At 39.2% G+C, this 25,998-nt stretch overlaps 2 protein-coding genes across 6 annotated transcripts in view; both read left to right on the top strand.

Annotated features, from left to right (window-relative positions):
* The window catches only part of AKAP8L (A-kinase anchoring protein 8 like), a 38,779-nt gene extending 32,443 nt beyond the window's left edge, over window positions 1-6,336 (top strand). For both annotated transcript variants that reach the window (XM_039359541.1, XM_039359540.1), the window contains exons 12-13: window positions 2,238-2,333; window positions 3,419-6,336. In XM_039359541.1, coding sequence (XP_039215475.1) covers window positions 2,238-2,333; window positions 3,419-3,763 — 441 coding nt within the window. In that variant the 3' untranslated portion in view covers window positions 3,764-6,336. The remainder of the gene's footprint in view (window positions 1-2,237; window positions 2,334-3,418) is intronic.
* A 4,764-nt stretch (window positions 6,337-11,100) lies between these two features.
* Window positions 11,101-25,998, top strand: part of AKAP8 (A-kinase anchoring protein 8) — a 32,446-nt gene continuing 17,548 nt past the window's right edge. Inside the window, exons 1-9 of one of the 4 annotated variants that reach the window (XM_039359497.1) lie at window positions 11,145-11,238; window positions 15,191-15,229; window positions 16,086-16,178; window positions 18,034-18,066; window positions 19,209-19,482; window positions 20,604-21,120; window positions 21,380-21,524; window positions 22,078-22,119; window positions 25,268-25,364. In XM_039359497.1, coding sequence (XP_039215431.1) covers window positions 16,175-16,178; window positions 18,034-18,066; window positions 19,209-19,482; window positions 20,604-21,120; window positions 21,380-21,524; window positions 22,078-22,119; window positions 25,268-25,364 — 1,112 coding nt within the window. In that variant the 5' untranslated portion in view covers window positions 11,145-11,238; window positions 15,191-15,229; window positions 16,086-16,174. Of the gene's footprint in view, window positions 11,239-15,190; window positions 15,230-16,085; window positions 16,179-18,033; window positions 18,067-19,208; window positions 19,483-20,603; window positions 21,121-21,379; window positions 21,525-22,077; window positions 22,120-25,267; window positions 25,365-25,998 lie in introns of all 4 variants that reach the window. The other 3 variants (XR_005558657.1, XM_039359495.1, XM_039359496.1) reach the window with 3 other exon arrangements.

Below are 25,998 nucleotides of genomic sequence, written 5' to 3'. Positions count from 1 at the left end.
GGAATGTTAAAAATAGTGGAGTCACTTTACTGGTTCACTATCCCCTGGGGTCCCCAGGGCAGTTGGCATTACCAGGTCTTAAGGGATCTCTAGAAGCTCAACAATTGATGAGGCCAATTTCACCTCAGGGAGGAGAAGACTTCAGAGTGTGGGCACCGCAGCAGAAAAGGCGCACCGCTAGAACTCCTCTAATGTAGCTCCTTAGGCAATGGAACCCGTAGCATGCCCTTTCTGCTGGATCTGATAGGTAGATTAAATCAGGAAGAAGTGTTCCCTCACATAACCCAGTCCCATGCCATGAAGGGTTTCGAAGGTCAACCCCAGCACTTTGAATTGGGCCCAATAAAACTGGCAACCAATACGGTTCATGAAAAAACACACATCACTGCTCCCACTGCTACATTTTGCAATCACTGAAATGAGTGATTGTCTAACTAGGAAGTGACCAGGGAATGAGTGACTATGAATAAGTCCTCCTGATGTAGGAATAGGTGCAACTGGCATATGGTATAAAGTTGTACAACAGCTTTCCTAGCCATGACTGCTACTAACTCTTTGAACTGCTACTAACTCATGTCCTCCTAGACATGAGTCTAGGAGGACCTCCAGATTGTGCACAGGGTCTATTTGGTGCAGTGCAGGCCTATCTACTACTAAAATGTAAAGTCCCAAAACCAGAGGAGCTCAAAGATCAAAGCCAAGGTTTAGTGGAAGCTGTTGTTCTCCATCCAGACCTTCATAATCTCCAGACATCATGATAGGATATCCACAGCCAATCCCCTTCTCAGATTCTCACCCTGAAGGGGAAGCATAGGGACAAAACACTCACCTGACATATTTGGGGAGGAAAATAATCTCCCTCTCTTTGGAGCTATTGGAGAAAAAAACTTTGCAGGATATATGTGTTTGGAGTCCACAGCAGACTGCCACTCTGCTGCTATTCCACTCACCCAGCCCCTCCAATAAACCAAGCCTCAGTGCCTTGGTTGGCCTCTCCAGATGGAAAGTCCCATGCAGTAAAATCTAATTCATGTGATGAGAGATGCCAGCAGCAAAGAAATGAAAATACAGTATAGCTCAACAGTGGCAACCAGCAGTAGTTCCATAAAAGTAGCCAACATGACAGTAAGCCTGGTGCAGCCCTAGTCCATCCTTAACTATTCCGTGGTTCCCAGGCTTTATTAGCACTAGCACAGAGCCAGAAGCACAACACATACATCAACCCATGGACACGGCCCAACCTCCAGCCAGTTCCATTGACCATTCCGCTGACTTGTGATCCAGCTGGCGCCATCCACTGTCCCAATAGTCAGATCACAGTCCCAGACTCTAATCCTCATAGCAAGCCTCCAAAAGTGCAGCAACCTCATATATAATCTCATGCTCACTCTCGCATTTGAGTGCCTGCAGCTCTGTGCAACCCCAACATGAATAGGCATAGCATGGGTGTGGGCATGGCAATGCAGTGTCCACAGCCAGAGCAGCTGGAGAGCAAACACAATCTGCCTGTCGGCATTAACCAGCCAAAAGGGGGGAAAAAAAAAGCAGAAAAGGCCTAACCTAGTTCAGTCCAAGTCTAAAGTCAAATCCAATCCAGGTAAATGCCAAAAATTTTGCAGATTCATGACTAAAATAGTAATACAAATTGTTCATAATAAACTGCCTGTTCATTTCAAAATAAAATTAAAAAATGGCCTGTTCTTTTTCAAAATAGCTGGATAATGCAATGTATATATTAATATTTTATTTTTTTATTTTTAAGTAATAAAATTCTTCTCTTTCATGTAAGTATAATCATTATATAATCAGTTACAAATGGTAGCCTATATTCCCATTATTTCTTTGATTGAAGATGCAGTTTCCCTTGTGATTTTGTACATTTCTTATTACATAAAATGTATAGACATCTTTGCTTGCAATTCACTATTGTCTTTTGAGTTCACTACCTTGAAGCTAACAGAATCTTTATGAGAGTGGTCCAATATATATCAAATATACATTTAATCTGATGGCCATTGTAACTTATGAAAAAAGACTAATTATGAAATTTAATTGATTGACACATGCGCGGTACTTGCTTTTTGTTATAGATGATCATATGCCTCTTCCCTTACCATTTCCCCCTTTAAGTGAATGATTAGTATTAACTGAATGTCACTTTGAAATGAAAAAGTTGTACATTCATGTTGTAATAATGATATGCATGATTTCTTTTTATTGTTGGTTTTGTTTTCTAGGCTATGATGGAACAGTCCAAGAAATCATCATTAGTAGTTGCAAGAAGTATTCTTAACAATAAACTTATCAGTAAAAAATTGGAGAATTATCTAAAGGTTAGCATAACATTTTTTTTCTGATACTTACTTTTAGATGTGCTCTATTTTTTCAGCATACTACGTGTTTATATTAAATTTGTGTTTATTTTCTCTTTTTGCACTCAAATTCTTTGTTCTTTCTGTATCTAATTTTTGTTTCTGAGTTCAGATTCTCAGTTTTCTATTTCTTAGATTCCATTTTTTATTATTATAGGTTTCAGTTTTAATAGTGCAATAAATTCCTTTACTGCTAGTTATTATATGCACATTTAGCTCCAGTTTTAAGGATTATTGCCATTTCAATTTAAGTCTACTTGGTATTTCTCAATTGTATTTATTTTCCTATGAGAATGTTTTTTTTTTAAAATGAATGTCACCTAATAAGAATAAAAACTAAGAAATATGCTGGCTAATGTTTAGTTGTTTATTAAATTTATATGGTGCCCATTTCATTGTGAGCAACTTTGGGATGCTCATGTACATTCTCTCTTTTTGGAAACTTTACTTCAGAGCATTATCAAGATGTACTTTGGTTGGAATGTCATGGTTTCCAAAATAGATCTATTGAGACATCAACCACAAGGGCCATTTTACAAACTAAATCTGGAGAATATCTGCATTCTGCCAACATTATCAAAATGATTAGAGAAACAATAGAAATGCATAAGGAGCCTAATAATTCATACCAGGAAAATGGCAGTTAGTGATTAGTTGTAGGCATTCTGCTCCACTAAGCTCACGCTACATATAAGATTATGCCATTTATTGCCCAAATTAATTTTCTGATCTGCTTTGAAAATGTTAGCAACATAACTGCTCAAGAATTCCAGCTTTTCCTTCCTTTCCATCACAAATCTGGAGCAGACACTTCATTAATCTCGAAAAAATCTCTTAAAATAGATCTGCTTGTTGTGGTTAAACGTGTTCTATTGGCCATCAGTGGAATTATGCCATTTGATTATTTTCAAGTGTCATTTCCATTGCATTAATAAAAATTATTAATACCCCCAACTATATATTTTTATAAGGTACATTTTTTTATATTTCTGGGCATTGATAATTACTAAAATGTCCAAAACTCAAGATAGTATTGTATTTTGTAGGGCGAGAATCCCTTCACAGATGATCCTGAAGAGAAAGAGGAACATGAAGAAAGTGAGGCAGGAACAAGTGGGATCATTGAGGAAAGAGGAGCTGAAGGTGAAGGAAACTTAAATGAAGAGCAAAGTAAAAGTGAAGACAATCCTTCTGAGGAAAATCCAGTGGCTGATGAAAGTGCAGAAAATAAAGGTGATGGAGAAGAACTACAAGGACGCATGGAGGAATGGAATTTGACCACATCTCAAGAAGATTTTGTTACCGAGCAGAATCTAGAACATGAAGAAAAAGAAACAGAAGAAACACAAGACATTGTACCTTCAGAGGAGATGGAACCACCTGATGAGTGAACTTGCAAAGAAGGTTGAATCAATTTGAGACTCTGCATTAAATCTTCTAAAACCATACCTGTATTTGTGACACACCATGGCACGTGGCTTTTGGTTCTCATTGACCTCACTTTCACCTAGTTAACAGCCTTTATTTGTAAAGTGTTTTTGAAAATAGATTTTTTAACCAAATTTTCATTGTATTAGCTAGATTTTGTGCAGTACAATTTTTAAGTGGCTTTGTACTAGGAAGTATACTTTTTTTAGTAAATAATCAAAATCAAATTTTGTCAATTGGCTTATACCGTGCTAAACCTTGGAAGGAAAAATAACCTGTAAATTTTCCCATTTACTTTTGTATATAGTTGAAAATGTTTTAGTTCCATAGCTAGTCTTGTCTGAAAATGTCAGTAGCAGAATTCTGGGTTTTAAATTCTGCATGATTGGAATATCTTCCATGCAAGTGTAGCATTCTTCTATCTTTTTACTTTTAATATACAAAAAAGACTTTGGTCAGCACAATAATTTTGCAATGCTTTTATTTAAGAGGGAACATTTGCAATAGTTGGTTATAAAAAACTATTAGGGCTATATGTGTAAATTTCCTGACAGAAGCAGCAAGCTTATTATTGTGCAGGAAGCCTCAAGGAGAAATAAATGCATTCTGACACTTTCCAAAAATACAATTTCTATTATTCCGTTTGAGATCAGGAGGATTTCTTAGTTTCTGCTTATTTTAGATGGATATTCTGAAAATGAAGTCTGTAGCAGCCCAACAAAAATTTACTGATGAAGAGTGTTACAAAACATTAAATATTCCCTTCAAAGCAGATCTTCAAGTTGTCTCATTTTAAATCCTCCAAATCATCTCTACTGCATTTACCAGAAATATAGTATTGCTTCGTTTCTTTGTTTATTAAGAATTGCAGGCATTAATGCCATAAGTTTATTTCAACTCTTGCCACTATCTGAATTGCTTTCCAAGCAATAGTGGTACAGATACTGATATTCTTGTTCATGCTCAATTTATTATCCTCTCATTTCTCTTTATGTACATGCCTTCTTCCTGTAGTGGAGATCAAGCAATGGAATCTGAAAATATTCAGTGGACATATTTTTCTGAAAACCTGCTACATTAGCAAAGAGAATGGTGAGTGAAGAAATCATTGCACACTGGGTGGAGGCCTTTCTGCCATATAATACTTCTTCTTCATTAAGACTCAAGAACCAAATAACTGGTGGAGAAACATGTAAAAGTAAGTTTTGTTAGTAAAAACCATTTAGCAATGTATTGAACTGACATAAATTGAAACATTGAAAAAATGTCAATGTATTGCTTATTTTTAATGTATAATGACTCAAGTGTTCATAGTAGTAGCTTTGTCTTGTACTCAATCAAGTTGTAGATAATAATAAATTTTATGAATGTTGGGAGTACTGAAATTCCAGTATAAACTTGTATTTATACATACATGGGCTCGTATCTTAAAAAGTATTAGCAGTTGGGCTGAACAAGGAATGAGGAAATTTACAAAACAGCTTTGGGGTATTAGGTTTCTGGCAATAACTGAAGAGACAGAGGTTGCTAATACAGTACTTGGGTAAATATCCCATCTTCTTTCAACATTTGGACTCAGATACATGCCAGTGATATGTTTTTGCAAAATGGTATCAGCTGCTATGAGAATTTTCTTTACATCAGTCTGAATAATGTTTATCAAGCCACATGTTAATTCCAATGAATAGCACTTACTATAACCTTAGAATAATTCAAATGCATTATTTCTTGGACTATTGGTCAATTTGTAGGGAAATTTATTCATTATGTATTGAGATAAACATAAAACAAATCTGTATTTTCATATAACTTTAAAATCAGGATTGTTCTTTTTATTATTATATTTTTATCCCATCTTTTTTATATATAACTCAAGGAGGCAAACTAATTCTCCTGCCTCCTATTTTCCTCAAAACAACCACTCTGTGAGGTGGGTTGGGCTGAGCGAGTGAATGATTCACCTGGCCACTTTTCATGCCTAACTGAGGCCTGGAACTCTCTTTGGTTTCTGAACCTTCTCTGTTGCATCATATGGGCTTTCCAGTTTCTCTCTCTGGATTGGGATATTTGTACAGGGCAGCTTGCACTGATGAAGGATGCTAACGTTTCCCCAGTGTCTGATGTTTTCTTCCTTTGACCCTGTTCTCTTCTTCTCTTCTCCCCCCCCCCCCCAATATACTCCAGCTGGGATATAAATCTTGGAGAGGAATCCCCTCCTGTTTGAAATAAGGTACAACTAGATAGGAAGCAGTCTTGAATAGAATTAATGAGGTTGGGAATTAACCAGTTAGTTTGTAGATCCTTGTCTGCAAATGATGCTTTGATACTCCAGTTACATAATAATAACAACATAATAAAGTAATAACTCAGTTTTTCTGCCCAAGACCATTTTGAAAATGTGAATCTGTATACTTGTAAGAAAATGCTATTGTAATTACTGACTTTATTCCAAATTACATAGGCAGATGATTGCAACTATGTTTATTCAATTAAATACATATTCAGGAATTTCCTGAATAAATATGTATAGTATCTAGCCGTGGGTCAAGCCATTGCTTTCCACATTGGATTTTGAGTTCAGCCCTTTTTCTTTAATTTAGGAGTAGCTATTTAAGATATCTATAATTGTTTTATGGAACCATTATTAAAACTTTGTTTTCTAAATTGCATATCTGGAGAGTTCAAAAGCACATTTCTAAACCATTGTACTCAAAGTTAAGAAATTATTGAGCTGTTATATGTATGTATTGTTGCAAAACTGGTATTATTAATAGGAAAATCAAAGAAATTGTCTGTCCTATTCTAGCCTCTGGAGTTAGTTTCCACATTCCTAGAATCTAAAGCAGCGGTTCTCAACCTGTGGGTCACGACCCTTTTGGGGGTCGCACGAGCCTTTCACAGGGGTTGCCTAAGACCATCGGAAAACACATATTTCCAATGGTCTTAGGCAGGGCTTGTCAACTGCCTTCTCTCCCTCCCCCCCTCCGCTCCACCTCACTTGTTTGTGGAAAATATGCTGCTTGGCAGCAGTCTGCACGAACTCTACCAAATGTGCCCTGCAGGGGGCGCATGAAGAGCGCAGGCGCAGAGCAAGGGCCCGTCCTCCCCAGAGACTCATTGTGCAGCAACTGGATTGACTTTTTCTCGTGCACGCAGGTCAGCGAAGGGGAGGCTGCTACAGCACCCAACTCCTGCGCCCTCAGCTGGCAACCCCTGAACTTGCACCAGCTGAAGCAAGAGGGAGGGAAGGAGGAAGGGACTCTTCCTCCTCTCCTAAGCTTCAAAGCACGATCGGCTTCCCAAGGGTGCCACAATCCTCACGAAAGTGGGGGGGGGGAGAAGCAAAGGGGGCGAGAAAGCTCATGGTGGACTCAAAGCAGCACCTGCCAGCGTTGGTGACAAGAAATTCCCCACAAACCCAGGGAAGGGGTGGAGAAAAGGAGCCCCCTTTGGGAGGAAACCGCCACCTTCTTCTCCTTGGCTTTGCGCTCTTCTGTTTCTCGGCAGCCGGGCTGGCAAGCCTCTCCTGGCTGGAACTTCCTTTCCTTCCCTCCCTCTTGGTCTCTTCCTCCTTCCCTCCCTCTCCCATTGTCCCTTCCTTCCTTTCCTTTGCCTCCCTCTCTGTCCCTCCTTCCCTCCCTCTCCCCCTTGTCCCTTCCTTCCTTCCTTTCACCTCCCTTTGTCCCTCCCTCTCCCCCTTGTCCCTCCCTCCCTCCCTTCGTTCCTCCCTCCCTCCCTCTTGTCCAGGATCGGGGCGAGCCTCTACAGCTGATCCGTGCTTCTGCAGCTGTAGCTGCTCTCCTTGGCTCCTGCCCAGCAAACTTGCTTGCTAGAAAACATGTGCTTGCTAATTTAGCAGAAGCACGAATCAGCTGTAGCCCGGCACTGATCCTGGAGCTTCTGCTAACTTTCGGCGAAGCTGAGCAAGTGAGCAAGTGCAGGTTTGCCGGCAGTAAAGCCCTCAGCCACGCTGGCAGCCCATCCCCCTCCCCTTGTCCCTTCCTGGGCACAGGGGGGGGGAGGAAGGAAGGATGGGACGAAGAGGGACAGAAGTAAGGAACAATGAGAGAGGGAAGGAAGGGAGGAACAATGGAAGGGAGGGAAGGAAGGAAGGGACAAAGAGGGAAGGGAGGGAGGGACAAGGGGAAAGAGGGAGGGAAGGAGGAAGAGACTAAGAAGGAGATGAAGGAAAGGAAGGAAAGAAGGAAGGAAGGGACAATGGGAGAGAGGGAGGGAAGGACGAAGAGACTAAGGGAGGGGAAGGAAGGGACAATGGGAGAAGGTGGGAAGGAGGAAGAGACTAAGAAGGAGGTGAAGGAAAAAAGGAAGAAAGGAAAAGATAATGGGAGAGAGGGAGGGAAGGAGGAAGAGACTAAGCAGGAGGTGAACGAAAGGAAGGAAAGAAGGAAGGAAGGGACAATGGGAGAAGGTGGGAAGGAGGAAGAGACTAAGAAGGAGGTGAATGAAAGAAAGGAAAGAAGGAAGGAACAATGGGAAAGAGGGAGGGAAGGAGGAAGAGACTAAGGAGTTGAAGGAAAGGAAGAAAAGAAGGAAGGAAGGGACAATGGGAGAGGGAGGGAAGGAGGAAGAGACTAAGAAAGAGGTGAAGGGAAAGAAGGAAGGAAAGGACAATGGGAGAGAGGGAGGGAAGGAGGAAGAGACTAAGCAGGAGGTGAAGGAAAGGAAGGAAAGGACAATGGGAGAGAGGGAGGGAAGGAAGAAGAGACTAAGGGAGGGGAAAGGAAGGAAGGAAAAATGGGAGAGAGGGAGAGAAAGAGGAAGAGACTAAGAGGGAGGTGAAGGGAAGGAAGAAAAGAAGGAAGGAAGGGACAAAGGGAGAGAAGGAAGGCAGGCACCCACCCCAGTCCCATCCCAGAGACCCACAGATTCCCTCCCACAGGTACTCGGTGTCTAAAAGGTTCGCCATCACTGGTCTATATTATTTTAATTGAGTCTGACTGACAATTGTAGGAAAACACTTGAGAAATTGATGGATTAAATCTTTTGAGGAAAAAGGTTGTATTTCTGGAATTGGCCCAAGAAGACTCTTAAAATGGAGACCAAATGTAAGTCATAGTAGAGTAGCAAGGCAGATTATAAAGTCAGGAGAAAAATTTGGCTGTTCTACTTTTGTAGGAATAGATTGATGGGCATAAGAAAGGGCTTATAGGGGCATAACTGATTGGTGAAGCAGCAGTTGTCCAGAAGCTCAGGTGTTCTGGGCCAGACAATCAAGAGACTGATTGTGTCTCTAGTTTCAATTGTTTTTAAAATGATTCATTGTATAAATGTACTCTCCTACTTCCATATGACACATACTATAATTTTTATCTTTGCATAGGAGAAAAATGCCAGCATCAGTGCCTTTCCTTATAAACAATATAAATATTTTTACCTTATAAAGAGTTACAAAGCAAAATAATTTCATCTCATCTTCTGTCACTGCTACAGTACAAGTTTCCCTTCTGCTTGAATATTATTGTGTTCCTGTATGAAATACTAAATTTGCACATCAATTTTATTTAAAATTGTATTTTTCATGAACAACAATGTTCTCTCTGTATAAACATTTTAAATCAAGTTAAACCTAACTCCTAGTGACTGCATTTAGGCAGTTTTCTTGGCAGCATTATGGAAGTGGCTTGATACTACCACCTTCTAAGATGTTTTTATGCCTTCTCAGTCTAGTGAGCTGGAGCTGTGTACGCTGATTCTGGAGTCCCTGCAGCTCCAGCTGACCCCCGAAGGCTGCATGCAGCTGACGGCCACCCCTGAAGCTGCCAGAAGTCCCGATCAGCTGGAGCCGTGGGTGCTGATCCCGGGCCCTCAGCAGAGTTTCAGCTAACTCTTCCCCCAGGCCTCTCTGGAACTGCCACCGCTTCAGCTCACTAGTCTGCTTGCGGGCCAGATCTAAACACATAGCGGGCCTTGAGTGTGACATGTCTGCATTAGAACCTCCAGCCACTGAGCAAGCACATCACTTGACCTGCATGGAGTAGATAAATTGGCTATTATCAGCTCACCAAGCCTACACCAGATGTCCTCTCCCAACAGCTCTATAGATGTTAAATAGGAGGGGGAGAAAGATCTAAGCCTTGAGGTACCCCACATAACTAATATTGGCCACAGAGAAAAGCCAACAAAATGATGCCTCCCAATCCTTACCAATGGTCCAACAAGTTTTATTATGTGTTATACGAATATTGTCAGTGACAATACTTACAGATATTAAATCACTAGCTACAACACCAGTTATTTTTAGTGACAAATGGAGACAAGTTTGGAATTTTGTATTGTAAATTTTGTGTTTGTGTACATAGATTTTAGAAAGCCTGCACATTCACAGATCTCTCCCATGAGAAATACTTGCCTGGAATCCTGGAGAGCCATATGTAATCAGTTTGAATAAAACTAGAGGCGGATTGACCAATAGTCCTATGCAGTATGAGGCATTTTCCATGAGTAATGAAGTTCATAAAATCCTTCTCTAGCCATGTAAATGGGATTAGACATGGGCAGAAAGTAGTTTCAAAAATTAGCACCCACATCCAGGCATTTCCTACTGCAGCACATGTTAACATGGGGGGAAACAGTTGAGTTACATAGAAAATTACTTAGAAAAAGGCTGGACTCACCTGGACTCACCTCAGCCTATCTTCTGCACCACATACTGAACCATAAACTAATTGCTAAGAGTATGTTCACGAAACTCCTTTCAAATACAGTAATTTATAGGTCAGTGTGTGAACAGAGACGAAAAAGAAAGATTACAAACAGTATTATACAAAACTGGACCACCAAACAAGGAAAGGATTGGGGAAAGGCGAAATACTAACTAGCAAAATAAACGAAGCCTTATTATGAGAGCTCATTGGTCCAAGCTGCCAGCAATACCAAAAGACACGTGTACTTCACGCAGAGAAATGTCAACCTACCCTCCGCCCCGAACTGTAAAGCAAAAGACATCTAAAGCCCTCGAGGTTATATCCATACAAGAAAGCTGAAGCCATTAAATTATCTACGGCGTTCTTAATTATTCGCAAGTAATAAAAGCGATCTTCAGCCCGCCCGTCTTCATTTACTGTTCTCTGAATGCTTATAAGCGCTCGCCGTCTTGAAAGGTATCTACAGAAATGGGAACCGGAAATCTTTCTAGCAAGCCGCTTTAGCTGCAAATAGGAATGTTCTCCGGGCGTCGGAAGGCATAGAACGTAGATCTCCAGCGACGGGTAAGCTAACGAACGGCCAATGGGAGCGACCTTAATATGGGGAGGCGGGAGCAATAGACAGTGTAAGTTTAAACGCCCGGCCAATAGAACTTCGGGAATAGCGGCAGAAGCCAATCTGTGGTGGCATATGGCGCTCGCGCAGTCGGGTGGTGGGTAACTGTTCGTGGCGTGGAGGAGGACGACAAGTGAAGCCATGGATCAAAGTTACGGTGAGTCCTGCTTGTGAAGGCAGCCGCGGTGGATGGATGCTCCGGCGAGTGCAGGAGAGCTTCGGGCTTTGACAGAACTGGTTTCTCTTCTCAATGACGTAGCAGCATTGCAAGTCGCGAAGCCCCAGTGTCGGTGCCTTCTTTCTCGGCGAGACGCTGGCGGCGGTGATTGGACCTTGTGCTTGTCCCTCATTACGTTCCGCTTGGTGACTGGAGTGCCACTTGGCCAGCGAGGGGAAGGGTCCGATTTTTTTTTTTCCTGCTGTAACGTGCGAGAAAGAAGGACCGAAGTCCTATTTCTAAAGACGACACAAAATGGCGTGGGGGAAGTTCTGCTCGCGATAGCGCTCTTCCTTCCTGCTGCGGGGGTCGATGCCTTCCAGTTTGTAAACAGTGGCTCGTGGGTCTTGCCTCTCAGCTGACGGCGCTTCTGGCTAGAAAAGAAGCGGACTGGCTCGGTCGAAAAGCTCATCATGGCCCGCGTTGGATTTCCATAGCGACATGGGGGAGGAAGGAAATGACAGGAAGGGCCATCCCTCGAAACCTTTCCCTAGTGTGTTACGGGTTGCCAACATGCCCAGTAAGAATGTGCCAACATGCCCATCCTCTGCTTCTACCTATCTCAGAACACAGAATAGAATACAGAATAACAGAGTTGGAAGGGACCTTGGAGGTCTTCTAGTCCAACCCCCCCTCCCCCCTGCTCAGGAAGGAAACCCTTTACCATTTCAGACAAATGGCTGTCCAGTCTCTTATTAAAAACCTCCAGTGATGGGAGCATTCCCAACTTCTGGAGGCAAGTCGTTCCACTGATTATGCTACCTGTCAGGAAGAACAAACTTGCCTTGCCACCTCATTTTTCCTGTCAGGTCCCCATGACCACGTGTTCATCTTGTTCCAATCCTAAGTAGCGTTTTCGGGCTTCTTTTCACACTCTCCAAGGGTAGACTCAAGGAGTGTAAAATCGGTTTTGTGGTTCATCATTTTGGAATTCAGGCAGAATAGGATGAAGGGAAAAAACAAAATTTATGCTGGTGTAGTTGTTTGCCAGTTCAAGGATGAATAAATAAATACTAGAGTACGTCAACTGAGCAGTGGGGAAACCCAGGATCTGAGGGCTGTGTGATATTTATAATGGTAGCAAGTGGTATATTGACACTTGGTGGTACCAAATACTAAGTCGCCAATTTGGCCAGCTGCATTTTAGCCTGGCAAATTGAGTAAACTCAACTTGTATGGTTAAGATATGGTACAGTGCATACTTAACAATTAGAAAATTGTTCATTGTGAGTATTTTACAAATGCGTATTTGGTTTAAAATGTCGGGGAGTTTATTAAAATGTTTTATTTGTAAACAGTATGACTGTTTAGGGAAGGGAGAAGGAGAAAGAAAATATATCAAGGGAAAAAAGAGAATACCCTTTTCAATGTAACTTAGGAATATCTGCCTACATGATTTTTTTTTTTTTAAAAAAAATTGTATCCAGAAGCTTAGATCAGAGGATAACCTTCAGCTTTATTAAGTCATCTTTCATTCCAGGGGTCTTCAAACTTGGCCCTTTTATGACATGTGGACTTCAGCCTAGCTGAGGAATTCTGGGAAATGAAGTCCACAAGTCATTAAAGGGCCAAGTTTGAAGACCCCTGTTTCATTCTGTTAAAAGTGTGTTCAGATCTTGGACGTATTGTAGTAGTATATAATACATACTATATAGTAGTAGTAGTAGTATATAGTATATAGTAGTATATCTTGAAGATAAAGCAGGTAGCATGAATATAGAAGCTATGATATTTCCTATGAAACTGAGTAGATATTTTTAGTACTCATGGCAGTGAAACTTTTGAAAGTTAAACTTACTCCTCCTATGAAGTGGAATCTTATGTCTGATAAAATGGGTTTTAGTGTAGAAATCATTATACCATAATGAACTTGACCGGTATCCAAGGCAACAAATACCTCGGTCCCTGCCAGATGCTTGTACTACAGCTTCCACAAACTTTTTGCCAGTGGTGATGCTAGCTGAATACAATATTGAAATCCAAGATGTCAGTAAGGCATTCTATGTTATAAGATACTATATGATACTACATAATGGCTGAAAGGTTTAGGATGAAATGTAAAAAAAATGGAAATTCTCAGTCTTGCTGCTGTTTCCGTTTATTTGTTACATAACAATTTTAGTGATGTTCTTTTGCAACATCCAATACAGTTATACCAAAAAGTGCAACAAATGTGTTTGTGCGCATTCTCAAATTTTTAAAATTTAAAAGCAGGCAAGAATGATTGAATCATGTTCAAAATTAATTTAAAAAGGGTGCCAATCAGCCCCATAGCTGCATAGCCCTTTGGCCTCCCTGCATGGGGCTGAACAGCCATGTTTTAAACTCATTTTCAAAAGGCCAAGAGAGGGTTGCTGCCTCTCCTATATATTTATGTATATACACACTATCTCTGTCTATGAGTTCTAGTCTCACCATAGCACAAAGCCACTTAGATGATCTTGGGCTAGTAACTTTTTTTCAGCCCTAGAAAAGAGGCAATGGCAAACTACTTTTGAAATACTTTACTAAGAAAACTGCAGGTATTTGTCTTGGCAGTTTCCCAGAATAGGACACAATTGAACTGAAGGGAAAAATAAATATAATGTGTGTGATTTTATGCTAGTTTAATGTTCTGAGGTACTTTATTGAGAACCAAATGTTAAAAAGAGTACACCCATAAAAGCAGTAATATTTACAGTTATGTTTACAACTATCTGCACTGTGAATATACATAAGAATCAGTAATATTAATTTCTCAGAATGATTGATTTTTTTATAGAAAATGTGAGTATCACAATTCTGTTGCAATTTTATTTAGCATATTACCTTGATTTATGTTACATAAAGTACATAATCCAATAGAAGAGAATATATTTAACTCAGGATTGAACTCTGGAGTCCTTGATGCTCTTTAAGCTTGGTCATTTGCTTACAAACATTTCATTACCCAATTAAGTAACATCATCAGTGCCAGTGAACGTGAGCTTTGCTCCCTGTTTATGTAAAGTAACCTGCTCTTCTAGTGTTGGTGGTAAATGTGGTCTTCTCCTTGGTAGTTCCTTGATTAGGGCATTGACAAGAAAATAAAAAAGCTAAGAAGGAAACAAAACCCCGGAACTCATCATCCGTAGCGACCAACACTCAGATAACACCAGGCAATCAGGCAGAAAATAATACCTAATGAAAGAACTACCAAGGAGAAAACAACACCCTGGCAGGGCAAGCTATTGTACATAAACAGAGAGTAAAGCCCACATTGCAAGTGTTACCTAGTCAGGTAATGAAATACCTGGAAGTGAACAACCAAGGACTCTACAAAGTACTTAGTATTAGTTTTATATGTTCAGGTATTTTTTTCCTGAAATATTCATTTAGTATAAAATAAATTGTTTATTTTGCTCCCATTTAGAAGGGCTTTTGGTTCTTTTCATAAGAAACCTTGGTTCCAGATAAGGGTTTATTTTTATGTATTGTATGATATAGACCTAAATTATTTTTTTAAGTAAAATCTTCCATATTTGAGTAGTCTTGGTTTACTCATTTGAAAGAGCTGAATTTAGATAACTCTTAATTCTCACTAATTGTTTTGGAAGCATGATTGGTTAATAAGCATTTGTGTAATAAGATATTGTAGGCCGCGTATAATGTTACTTTCAGAATTAGTTCCAGAGGATTGAACAAAATGTAAGTCAGTGTGCACAACCTTGGCATTTGGACTGATTTCTGTTTCTGCTATTTTATTGGTAGCAGTGGAAAACACACAACTTCCCAAAGGCTTGATTCCTAACAGATACACAAAATGTATTAAAGATAAACCTCTGAATGGATATGGAAGATACAGAGCAAGTCTTGAGAAATATACTGTGGAGTTTTTTTTAATTTATTAATACATTCAACTTTTCTTTTACAGGTTATAGCTCTTGGGGTACTGACAACACCAATACTCATGGTAAGAAAATAAATACAGCTACACTTGTAAGTTGATTATAACCATGACTATTTTAAACCTGAGTCGCAGAATAAGAATTATTTTAATAGCATGACTTTTCAATATCAGAATATTTTCACAGGCATATATTGAGAATAATTTCCTTCTGGGCTTATTAGATTAAATACTTAGTTATAGTTTATATGAGTTTTCTATCATACTAATTTCTATCAGAATTTATATAAATTAGAGCTTTGATTTTATATAAAATAAAAATATTCAGCTATTGCTTGACATGTATCATTTAACTTCCTTTATAAAGGGAGATTGTGGAAGAACTTGTTTCACTAATTCTAATCTAATGTTACTTTCTGATTTTTCTACTATATAATATTCATGCAGAATTTTTGCCATGGAATACAAAAAAGAATAATTTCATATTTATTCTAATGTGAATTTTCCAAGCTGCCCACAGTGCAAGAAAGGAAGCCTAGTTGACCAGGCTGCTTGATGTGGTTTCAGAAATCACATGGGATACTTTCTAAAACTGATCTTCAGTTTCACCAAGATTTTAGCCACCACTGGCAAGCAACCCACCTTACACCAGAGTTCCCCAGCCTTTCCGGCTTTGCAGACCGGCAAAGGGGGGAGGGGAGGGATAGTTCCGCACAAACAGCCAGCAAGCACAAGCGCAGTTTCATTTGCACGAACAGTGAGTATGCACACACGCTGCTGCTTGTGCAAGTGAGGATGCGCATGTGCTCACCTGCCATTTCTGCAACCCTTTTGCAAACAGCTTACAGGCCCAGAGATTGGGGACCCCTGCCTTAGACCACATAGGGCTTATGCAGATTCTCTATGCATGTTTATCTTGGAGAGCTCCCTGGTTTTCAGAGGAACAAGGAGATGAAGCAACATAACAAATGCCTAGAGCATCACAAGAAGACAAAGCAAGTCTGACCAAGCATGGGTAAGAGACTTTATTAAGGACTACTTTGTGGTGATAAGGGTAGTAAAAATATAGTTATTTTTCTGCCTTTGTTGCATCCACAAATAGCCACTTGACTACCCTGTTTTGGTTGACTTAATCCTTTCTGAGCATGGAGATGTTGGGGGAACCCTTGCATGGCTGCTGTGATGATGAGCATCTTTCATATAAGGTTTATTTTTATTTCTCAAATTTCTACACGCACATCTAACTTAGGTGATTCTGGACAGTTTACAAACATCATAAAATAATATAAAAAAATGACTAAAGCACAGTTTAAAATTTAAAATCAAAGAAAATTTACAAGTTAAATAATAAAAATCAAAGTTAAAAAATTAACAAGACTAAAATGTTAACAAGGCAGAGGGAGAGCCCTCAACCACCAGCCACCTTGAAAGTGGTGAAACCCTCTTAGATACCAGTGAAGTGGCAGAGACAGGTCTTAATACTATATTTCTGAAAGGCAATACATTTCAGAGAAGACTCTCTTCCTATATTTTGCTAGTCAAAATTCTTTAGCTGATAAAATCTGTAGCAGTCCCTCCCTGCCTGACTGGGTGGGACAGGTTGATATAATTGGAATGAGACAGTTCCTCAAGTAACCTAGTGCCATGCCATGAAGGGCTTTAAAGGTGATAACCAACATGAATTGAACCCAGAAGCAAACTTGCACCCAGTGCAGATCACACAGCAGAGATATTAACTGAGAGGTCAAGACAAGTCAGGATGGATGTACTACCTCCCCCATCCCATTCTCACCAGAGGTCATCCAGAAACACATCCGGTACTATTTCCATCCCATATCTGTGCCTGAAATCTGACTGGAAAGGGTACAAATAATCTGTCCCATCCAGGATCCTCTGGAATTAGAGCACAACCACTAAAGATGCCTAGCCTCTGACTATATTGAGCCTATGAAATAACTGGTGCCCAGTCTTGTCCGGTTATATCAGCTGAGTTTTATCTAATGATTCCCTGGGAAGTGGGTAGGGTCCTTGTCTACGAGTTCTGCCAAATGGTGGTTAATGCTTCTTTGTGGGAGGAGATGGCACAACAAAGGAGGTAATAGACTGTCCTCTCCTCAAGTAATCTCGGCTTAGTTGTACAACTCTATCCTGTGCCACCACTGTGCTTCTTCAGTGTATGGATGCCGTGTGGATCAAGTTTGGGAAGAACCAGCTTCAACTCAACCTTGACAAGACTATAAATAGCTATGAGTTTCAAAGTTCCCTGCATTTATTAATTTTCTATCAATAGCTTTATGGGTTAACAGTCCCCCAGGCAGAGTTGATGCACAATCAAGGGGAGAGGATTTATGGCTCCAGCTCAGGTTGTAGGTGGCAGCCATAGTCAGGAGAATCTTTGCACAATTACATGTTAAATGCTGGCTTCCAACCAGCTTCTGGGTGCAATTCAATGTTGGACATCATTTTTAAAACCATCCAATCAGATTGGGTATGTTTGAATCCAGTTAAGTGAAGTAATGGCACTTGATGGGCCCCAGGGAGTGTACCTTCTCTGTCATGGGACTTGTAAAGGAGCCTCCCTCTGGAGATACAAATAGTCCTGACCCTGTTAGCCTTCTGGAAGGCTGTGAATATTGGCAGTTCCCCAGGCTCTAAAGTCAAAATAAGGTTAGTGGCGTTTGGGCCTAGTATGACTGTGTTTGTATGTGTTAATAATGAAATTTTATCTATTTCTTTACAATTGATTTATACATTTGAATTGAAATACTTATTTCTGTTCTTTGGATAGATGAGTGGCTATGTACATTGATAAATAAAAGATCTTGATGTATTTAAGGTAGAAATAAACTTTGTCTCTGTGTCTCATTAAGGTACATATGCCACAAACATGGGAAGTTGGCAAGGTATGTGTTTTGTTTACTTTTCCAAAGTTTTGCTTTAAACTGAAAGACAGTTTGAGGCATTTCTCTATTTTTTTTTTAAGAAATAAAGTGATATCCACTTTACTTATATCAACTACATAAATCCATGTCTCTCTCATTTTGAACTCTGTCCCAATATATTAATAACTTAGTAAAATAAGATCAAGGTACAACAACAAGGAGGCATCCCTTTCAAAAAATTTAATTTTCAGTGCAGAATGATGAGATAAAACATTTGGAAAGATTCCAAAGTGGAGGGAAAAAACATGGCAAAGGGAAGATGTGACAGTGGGTTCCAGGAAGGTCTCAAATTCATCAGGTGTCTGCTGGAAGGGACTGGATTTACCAAAAGGTGGATTATGCCCCATAGGTATTTTTTACCATCTCATTGAAATATATATGGGACTATAAATATTGCTCTGAATAAATATGATTATTTTGTTATACTAAATTTTAAAAATTCTGGTGTGTCGAGGAGGCTGATAGGGGCCATCAAGATATGTTGGACATATTTTGGTCCACTGTAGTTTATAATTTTGTATTTTATCCTTAGCAACATAGAAAACCAATGGCCAAAAAAACTCCATTGGTCCATCGAGTCTTTCCTTTGAGTTTTTCATTTTTGTTTTCTTTTTTTAATGTATTTTTATTTATTTATTATTACTATTATTTATTTATTTATTATTTTTTGTCGGATGACAAAATATATTCATCCCAAGCATGCTTAAACTCAGTTACTGATTGATTGACTCACTACCTCTGCTGGAAGTTGGATCCAAGCTTTCTGTAAAGTAATATTTTACTTTCTAACGTTACTTTTGAAGTCCTTTCAAAAAGCTATGTGTGAGATAAATGTTCTTTTATGAACATTTATGATAGTTCTGTGATAGTTATATTTTTGAAAGTATAATCTCTACCTGATATTGTAAATCTATGGGCATATCATTTAACACAGACTCTGGTCTTAAAACAACAAGTATTAAGCTAATAAATATTTTTGCCTGTTTTATTTGAAGGTGTGTATGATTTTTGATATGGAGTTGGTTTCCATTAACTTAGGTGCAAGCTTGTAAGTTCTGTTTTTGTTGATTGTGCAATCTAGATTTAATCTGTTTTTTAACCAGGTTATGAAGGATATAATTATTATGGTGCTCAAGACAGTAATACTACCACGGGTCCCACATATAATTATGATGCTACTGTTCCCCCAACTACCTGGAATACTTCTAAAGCTTCTGACATGACAATGGGTACTAGTATGCCAGTTGTAAATTACAATACTGGAACACTGGAGGCAGAAAACTCTGATTCCATCATAGCAAAAATAAACCAGCGTTTGGATATGCTATCAAAGGAAAACACTGGCAATGCTGGAGAAGGCATGGAAGATCAGGGAAGGTAATTTAAATTTTATTTTTAATCAATTTTTAAGAACCATTTTTGGCATAGTGATTAAAGATATCAGGCTGGAAACCAGGAAGCTAAGTTTTAGTCCCACCTTAGGCGTGAAGGCAGCTGGGTAACCGAGTGCCCAAAAACTGCCCTGCCCCGCCTGCCCGCAGAGCCACCCACCGCCTCCACAGCCTGCCGCAGATGGCCCAGCAGCGCCATGGCTGCCACGCCCTCCACCTGCGCCCCGCAATATCATCTGTGCGCAATGGGGCACAAGGGTGGAGTCTTGTCCCCGCTGCCTGGCTGCCATGTCCTTGGCTGTGCTGCTCCATGCAGGCTGCGCCCGGGGGTGATTCCTCCAGAGCGGCTGCTGCTGAGGAGGGGGCTGCGGGGGGAGGTGGGACTCGGGCAACTGCACGCATGCCAACAAAGAGTGCTGAGTGCCGCCTCTGGCATGTGTGCCATAGGTTCGCCACCACTGCTCTATTGGAATACATGCTTTACCCTGTTTTATGTGGCATATTTAGGTGGCACCTTCCTATTGATCAACTGGTGTGTTAATGGCTGGCAATTGGCTTTTGTTTCCTTGGGCTGCTAAGCCCTCGGCTCCTAAGTACCTGATAAGATGGTGGTAAATCAGCATTCCTGGTGACTGACGAGGGGCCCATTTCCTAAACTTCACTTCCCTGGCTATTTTTGTATCTGCATGGCCAACAATCTTAGTAACTATGAAATTGAATGTATGTCCTTGTTCATTGCAATGCGAGGTTACCAATGAGTTTGGATCTCCTCAAGGTCTCACTGCCTTGAGCATCTGATAAAAATATGGAGTATTTACTCATAAATCTTATCAAGTGTATAAAACTGTTGTCTAATACATCCGACTGATCTGTTTTGCCCATGTTGAGTTCTGACTGCTTAGAGGCTCTGGGCTCTCAGGTGCAATTCATTCTCAGCCTAACAACTCCACAACCTGTCAGTAAGTATGGCTGTGAATTTCTGCACGTATGACAGATAATCAGCTGTTGAATATTGTTACAACTAAACTGGAACAATCCCAGCATGGGAATTGGTAGTTCTTTAAAATCTCTCTTAGCTGCTGACTAGATTCTTTACTTGTGATACAGCTCTTTCAGATTTGAATCTTTTGAATCATACGACTCTAGAGCTGCAGTACCTGACCGTGATCTGTACAGAACCAGCTATAACTATAATGAAGTTGGATTAGATCGGAATGATACTTTTGGAAGTCACTATGATGCTCCTGGTAACCGCAGAGATCAACCTGGTAACAGAGGAAACAACTATGGTTTTGTTAGAGGGAGGGGCCAAAATCGAGGTCGTCCAAACACTTTCAATCGTGACTGCTTCATGCCCTCCAGTACAGAACGGCTGTCTACACACTGGAATGAAATGAATTACATGGGCGGGAGGACTATGGGAGGACCTGGACCTAACAGGCTTCCATCACTCTTTTCTCGAGCAATGGTCCCTGAGTATAGGGATTATGGTGATTATGGAGACTATGGCGACTATGGAAAGTATGGCAACTATGGGGATTATGATTATGGCATGATGGGAATGCAAGGAATGGGAAGGATTCCTGGGAACATGCCCTATGGATTCGGCAGGACACGTGGCAGAGTAAGTTTAACATGCTAATACTAGGAACTCTCATAGCTATTTTAATAATTATAAATGAGACTACTTTAGTAAATAAGAAAGTTGTGATAGGCTTATCGTTTTTACATTGTCAAATGCACACAAGCTTATTTTTTGACTTTCCTTGCAATTTTAAATTTTTCATCAGAAAGGAATAGCAAGAAGCATTCTTAAAATATTCTCTGGTACACTGCTGGCGTCAATCAATGGGTCAAGAATGTTTTGTTCAACTTGTCTCTAGCCCAAGAGGAGAGCTTTTCGTGGTCGTCTGGGTGGACGTTCAGATAATGAAGGCGGGTTATACAAGCGGAAACAACCCCAAAGTGGAGAGGAACCAGACAGCAAGCAGGCAAAGACAGAAAGTGAAAGAGATGATTCTGACAATGGTAAACATTCAATTTTATTTTGAGATCTGGATGCATTATTTGCTGATCCTAATCCCTACCGTAAATGCCGGCGTATAAGGCGACTTCCGCGAGCGCTGAAATCGGCGCCAAAGATGGGGGTCGTCTTATACGCCGAGTCGTCTTATACGCCGTAAATACTGGTAGTTTCCGGTGTATAAGACAACGTTCTAGGAATGCGGCCCGGCTATAAAGACGGGGATCGTCTTATACGCCAGGTCGCCTTGTACGCCGGCATATACGGTAGCTTCTAATCTATTATAATATACCTTGGCAACATCCACGTTCAGTAGAAATGCTTCTCTGAAACTCAGAACTTCACAGCACTATCATTTTTTTTTATAATCTAGTCAATTTTTAATAATTATCATTTTTCATTGCTAGATAAAAATAGTTCATAAAAGAGATCTTGTGCAGTTTTTAATCGGTTAGTGAGAAATAATGGTACTATTGCTTTAGACTGATACTGTTGTTTGGACCATTGAAGAATAGAAGCCATTTATTCAGAGTGGTTTTATATCTTGTGTATTGACAGATGGTGGTGAAGAAGACAAGTCAGCAGATGAAGGAGATAAAGGTGTAAGTAACTTTCCCAAATAAGAGGAAAAAAATATTGTAATTTGTTGTTTTTTAACATGTCTTTGAAGCTAAAGGTATTATAAATATTGTAAGTTACTCTATTCATAGAATGTATGAATAATATATAGTATGTTCATTATGGGCCATATGCAGTTTCTAAAACCATTAAAATTATAACAGTGCAATTTTCCATTTTTATTTCTTTAAACATTTTGTTTTTTAGTGATTTAATGTCCAAGAAATATACAGATAGACCTTATTTAACCACTTGTTCAGCAACTGTTCAAAGTGGTACTGGCATTGAATGGGGGGGCAGGTTTACAATTGGTCCTCATTGTGATTGTTGCACTGCACTACGGTCATGTGATTGTAATTCATGAAGTTGGCACCTGGCTCATAATTATGTCACAGTGTTCCATAATCATATCTTCTGTATTTGCAACCTACACCACCAGCTTTTGACAAACAAATTCAGTGAGGAAGCCAGCAGGAGACTGCAAATGATGTTCATGTGATTGGTGCATGATTCACGTAATCATGGCAGGTGGGACACCCAGAACTGCTATCATATGTTGGTGCGGTCACATGACATTGTTCTTTACCACTGTGTTGTTCAGTACTAGAGTACTTGGCCCCAATTACTGTCAATTAAGCAAGGACTACCTGTAATTCAATATAGAGTAAAAAGAAAGCATTTGCTCTTCATAGCACACAGAATAATTGCTTCATTCTTACATTAGATTTCTAATTTGAAAGATAGTATGATCAAGCACAGCCTCCAGATTTGTTGAGGCTACAACTCTTATGCTCCAACCAACATGATTATACTTAAGCTTGCTAGGAATTCAAAGAATTGTAATTCTTGTGCATTTTGAGAATGCTACAAGTCATGTGCAAAATCATTCTGTCTCCAGAGATGAAATGTCTTAAAAAGTTCTAGCTCTGTACCATGTTGCTCTGGACCACTGTGAGAACAGCTGGGTCAGCTGCTGGAGGCAGCATCATTATCTACAGTACCTAAAATAATATGAAGTAAAGGCAGGATATAAATCTAATCATCATTTCATTTTGGGAAAAATAGTTGGCTCCCATCCTATCATTAGATTAGCAAAGACTGGTCTAGCAGCTAAAAATTAATTCATTGTAGGATACTGCAAGCATTATTGCCTCCTGAGAAAATCAGTGTAATAATTTCATGGTTCCCTACCACTGTCTGCATATAATCAGCACTTCAGTATAGTTCATTTGTCTGAAAAGAGGATTTTTATCTCATGTCCACATTGTCATTTCAATTCTGAGACAATTGTGCTACATGTAAACTAAATGCAGATAGAGCTTAATATTTTTTACTCTGCAAAGCATGCTTGAAAAGAGCATATGTGAATCCTGAATTCTATTTTTCCATTAGTGCTGAACTACTTGCTCCTCCAGAATCTCCAGTTGCACATACAATGGAATGAATGCATCTTCAAATAGAAAAATAAAAAAGGCTATAATTTGAAGAAACATGCAGGATTTAATCTCTAGTTGAAATAAATGAATATAAGTTGTTTATATTTGAATTGATAAAATTAGTCTATTTGTCAGCATTCTTGTAGAAAGTTGTTTACAAACGCTGCCTTTAAAGTTGAATTTTCAGAAGTTGTATTTCTTGTAAATATTTTTCAATCAATATAACAAATCACTGTTAACATATCTTATATAAATTCCTCTATAACTGTAGAATTAATGTGTTGTTTCTTCTCTTTTTTTAAAGGAGTATAAAAGAGGCAATGAAGCTCTCAAAGGAAAAAGTATGGTAAGATATATAGATGCAATTGAAACACCTATGTTTCTTTCTTTTCACTTGGAACCATATATTAACTTTAGAATGAACCCCTATTATTTCTTTGGGGATAGCATTCTAGTATCCATACTTCCCTGTTCAGAATGCAGATTTTTTTAAAAGAATAGTAAATAAATGCATGAGTTGTACAATTCTTGGATAGGTTTACTGGATCTTGATATAACAAACTTTGGATTCAGTGAAACAAATTTCTGCTGTGGTATAATGATATCCACAAATGATGCAAATCTCCAGAATGCCCTGTTTAATTCAGTGAGGTTCCCAAATAACAGATTTTGCTTTCCCTCAATCAAAATTTCATTTTAGTCTGTTAGTATATAATAATAGCCTTTTTATTTATAACTATGGTCATAGGCTCATTATATCTAGAAGGTTAATATTGTAATAATACACCAGATATCTGTAAACCTTGAACACGTTTCTTGGTGTTTGCTAAACTTACTTCCTCATCTAGTTTATATCTTTAAATTCTTTTAACTGAAAAAAGTCTAAATGACAACCATCAGCCTCAAGAACAATCCATTTTTCCATTAATATCTCTGACTTCCCCTAAAAATCCCATGGTAACATTCTTGTTCTCAAAATTCTATATGTGCCTACTGTTCCAAAATAGTTGGTGAGTTCTGTCCTAAATGCTTATAAGCAACACCTCAGAATAACTGAAATCAGCATTTTATTTGTTGTTAGTTTATCAAAATTGAAGCACTTTTTAGTCAAATTCAGCTCCTACTGACATCATAAATTAGAATGTAATTTTCCTTGTCGGTAAGATTGAATGACTGAGTTATAACCTGTCTTTTGCTCAGGGTAGCAAAAAAAAGGCTTCCATTTTTTTTTTTGCACAAAAGTCCTGTGAGATAGATTGGTCTGAAAGAGAAAGTAACCTAGAAACTTTTTCTGGCTATGTTGAACTAAGTCACCCTGCTTCTAGCCCAACACCTTAACAACTACATTATATTACCATCTTTCATTATGTTTACTTTGATTTCTCAGCCTAATAAACAGCCCTGCTGTTTCCTGGTGATCTCCTATCCGGGTATTAAACAGGTCTGAAACTGCTTGTCTTTTCAGAAGCCAAAGACAATTAGGTCAGCTTCGTATTTGTGTTAAGACTATGCATATGCATCTGAGTCTGTGAGTTATAAATAAATGTTTGAAATTACATTAGGCATGAAATTGTGGTAATTCTTTCTTAATATTCCCACAAGATTATCAACACATAGGTCAAAGAGGATATGTAGAATTTAAAAAAATGTTCTTAAAAAAATGAATGTTGCTTCTGAAATATAACTTTCTGTAGCAACTGGTGATGGCTGTGATGATGATGATGAAGAGACAAAACAAAGAAAAGAGAAACAGAGGCAAAGGGATAGAATGCGTGACCGTGCAATGGACAGGTAATTAAAACAAATAAAAAACGGATTAAAATAGGGATGCATAAGATTGTACTTACCTAGCTACATATCAAAATCTAGTGGGTGGGATGAAGAGAAAAATTAAACTAATTTATAGATAAAGATAAATGTATAATTACATATCACTAATTATTTTGAAGTTATTTGCTGTACTTAATTATCATTTTTAATGTACAGTGAGGGAAACAGTTATTTGATCCCTTGCTGATTTTGTATGTTTGCCTCTGACAAAGAAATGATCAGTCTATAATTTTAAGGGTAGGTTTATTTTAGTAACGAGAGACAGAATAACAGCAAAAAATCCAGAAAAACGCAATTCAAAAAAGTGATAAATTGATTTTCATTTTAATGAGTGAAATAAGCCATATAAGTATGGCTCCGAGATGTCTTTTATACAGGTAACAAGCTGAGATTAGGAGCTCTCTCTTAAAGGGAGTGCTCCTAATCTCAGCTTGTTACCTGTATAAAAGACACTTGTCCACAGAAGCAAGCAAGCAATCAGATTCCAAATTCTCCACCATGGCCAAGACCAAAGAGCTGTCCAAGGATGTCAGGGACAAGACTGTAGACCTACACAAAGCTGGAATGAGCTACAAGACTATCACCAAGCAGCTTG

The sequence above is a fragment of the Crotalus tigris genome, unplaced genomic scaffold (genome assembly GCF_016545835.1).
Source record: "Crotalus tigris isolate CLP2741 ecotype Arizona unplaced genomic scaffold, ASM1654583v1 scf7180000019078.1875890, whole genome shotgun sequence".
Lineage (NCBI taxonomy): Eukaryota > Metazoa > Chordata > Lepidosauria > Squamata > Viperidae > Crotalus > Crotalus tigris.
The sequence above is the reverse complement of the archived record's forward strand: the minus strand, read 5'-3'. Positions and strand labels throughout refer to the sequence as shown.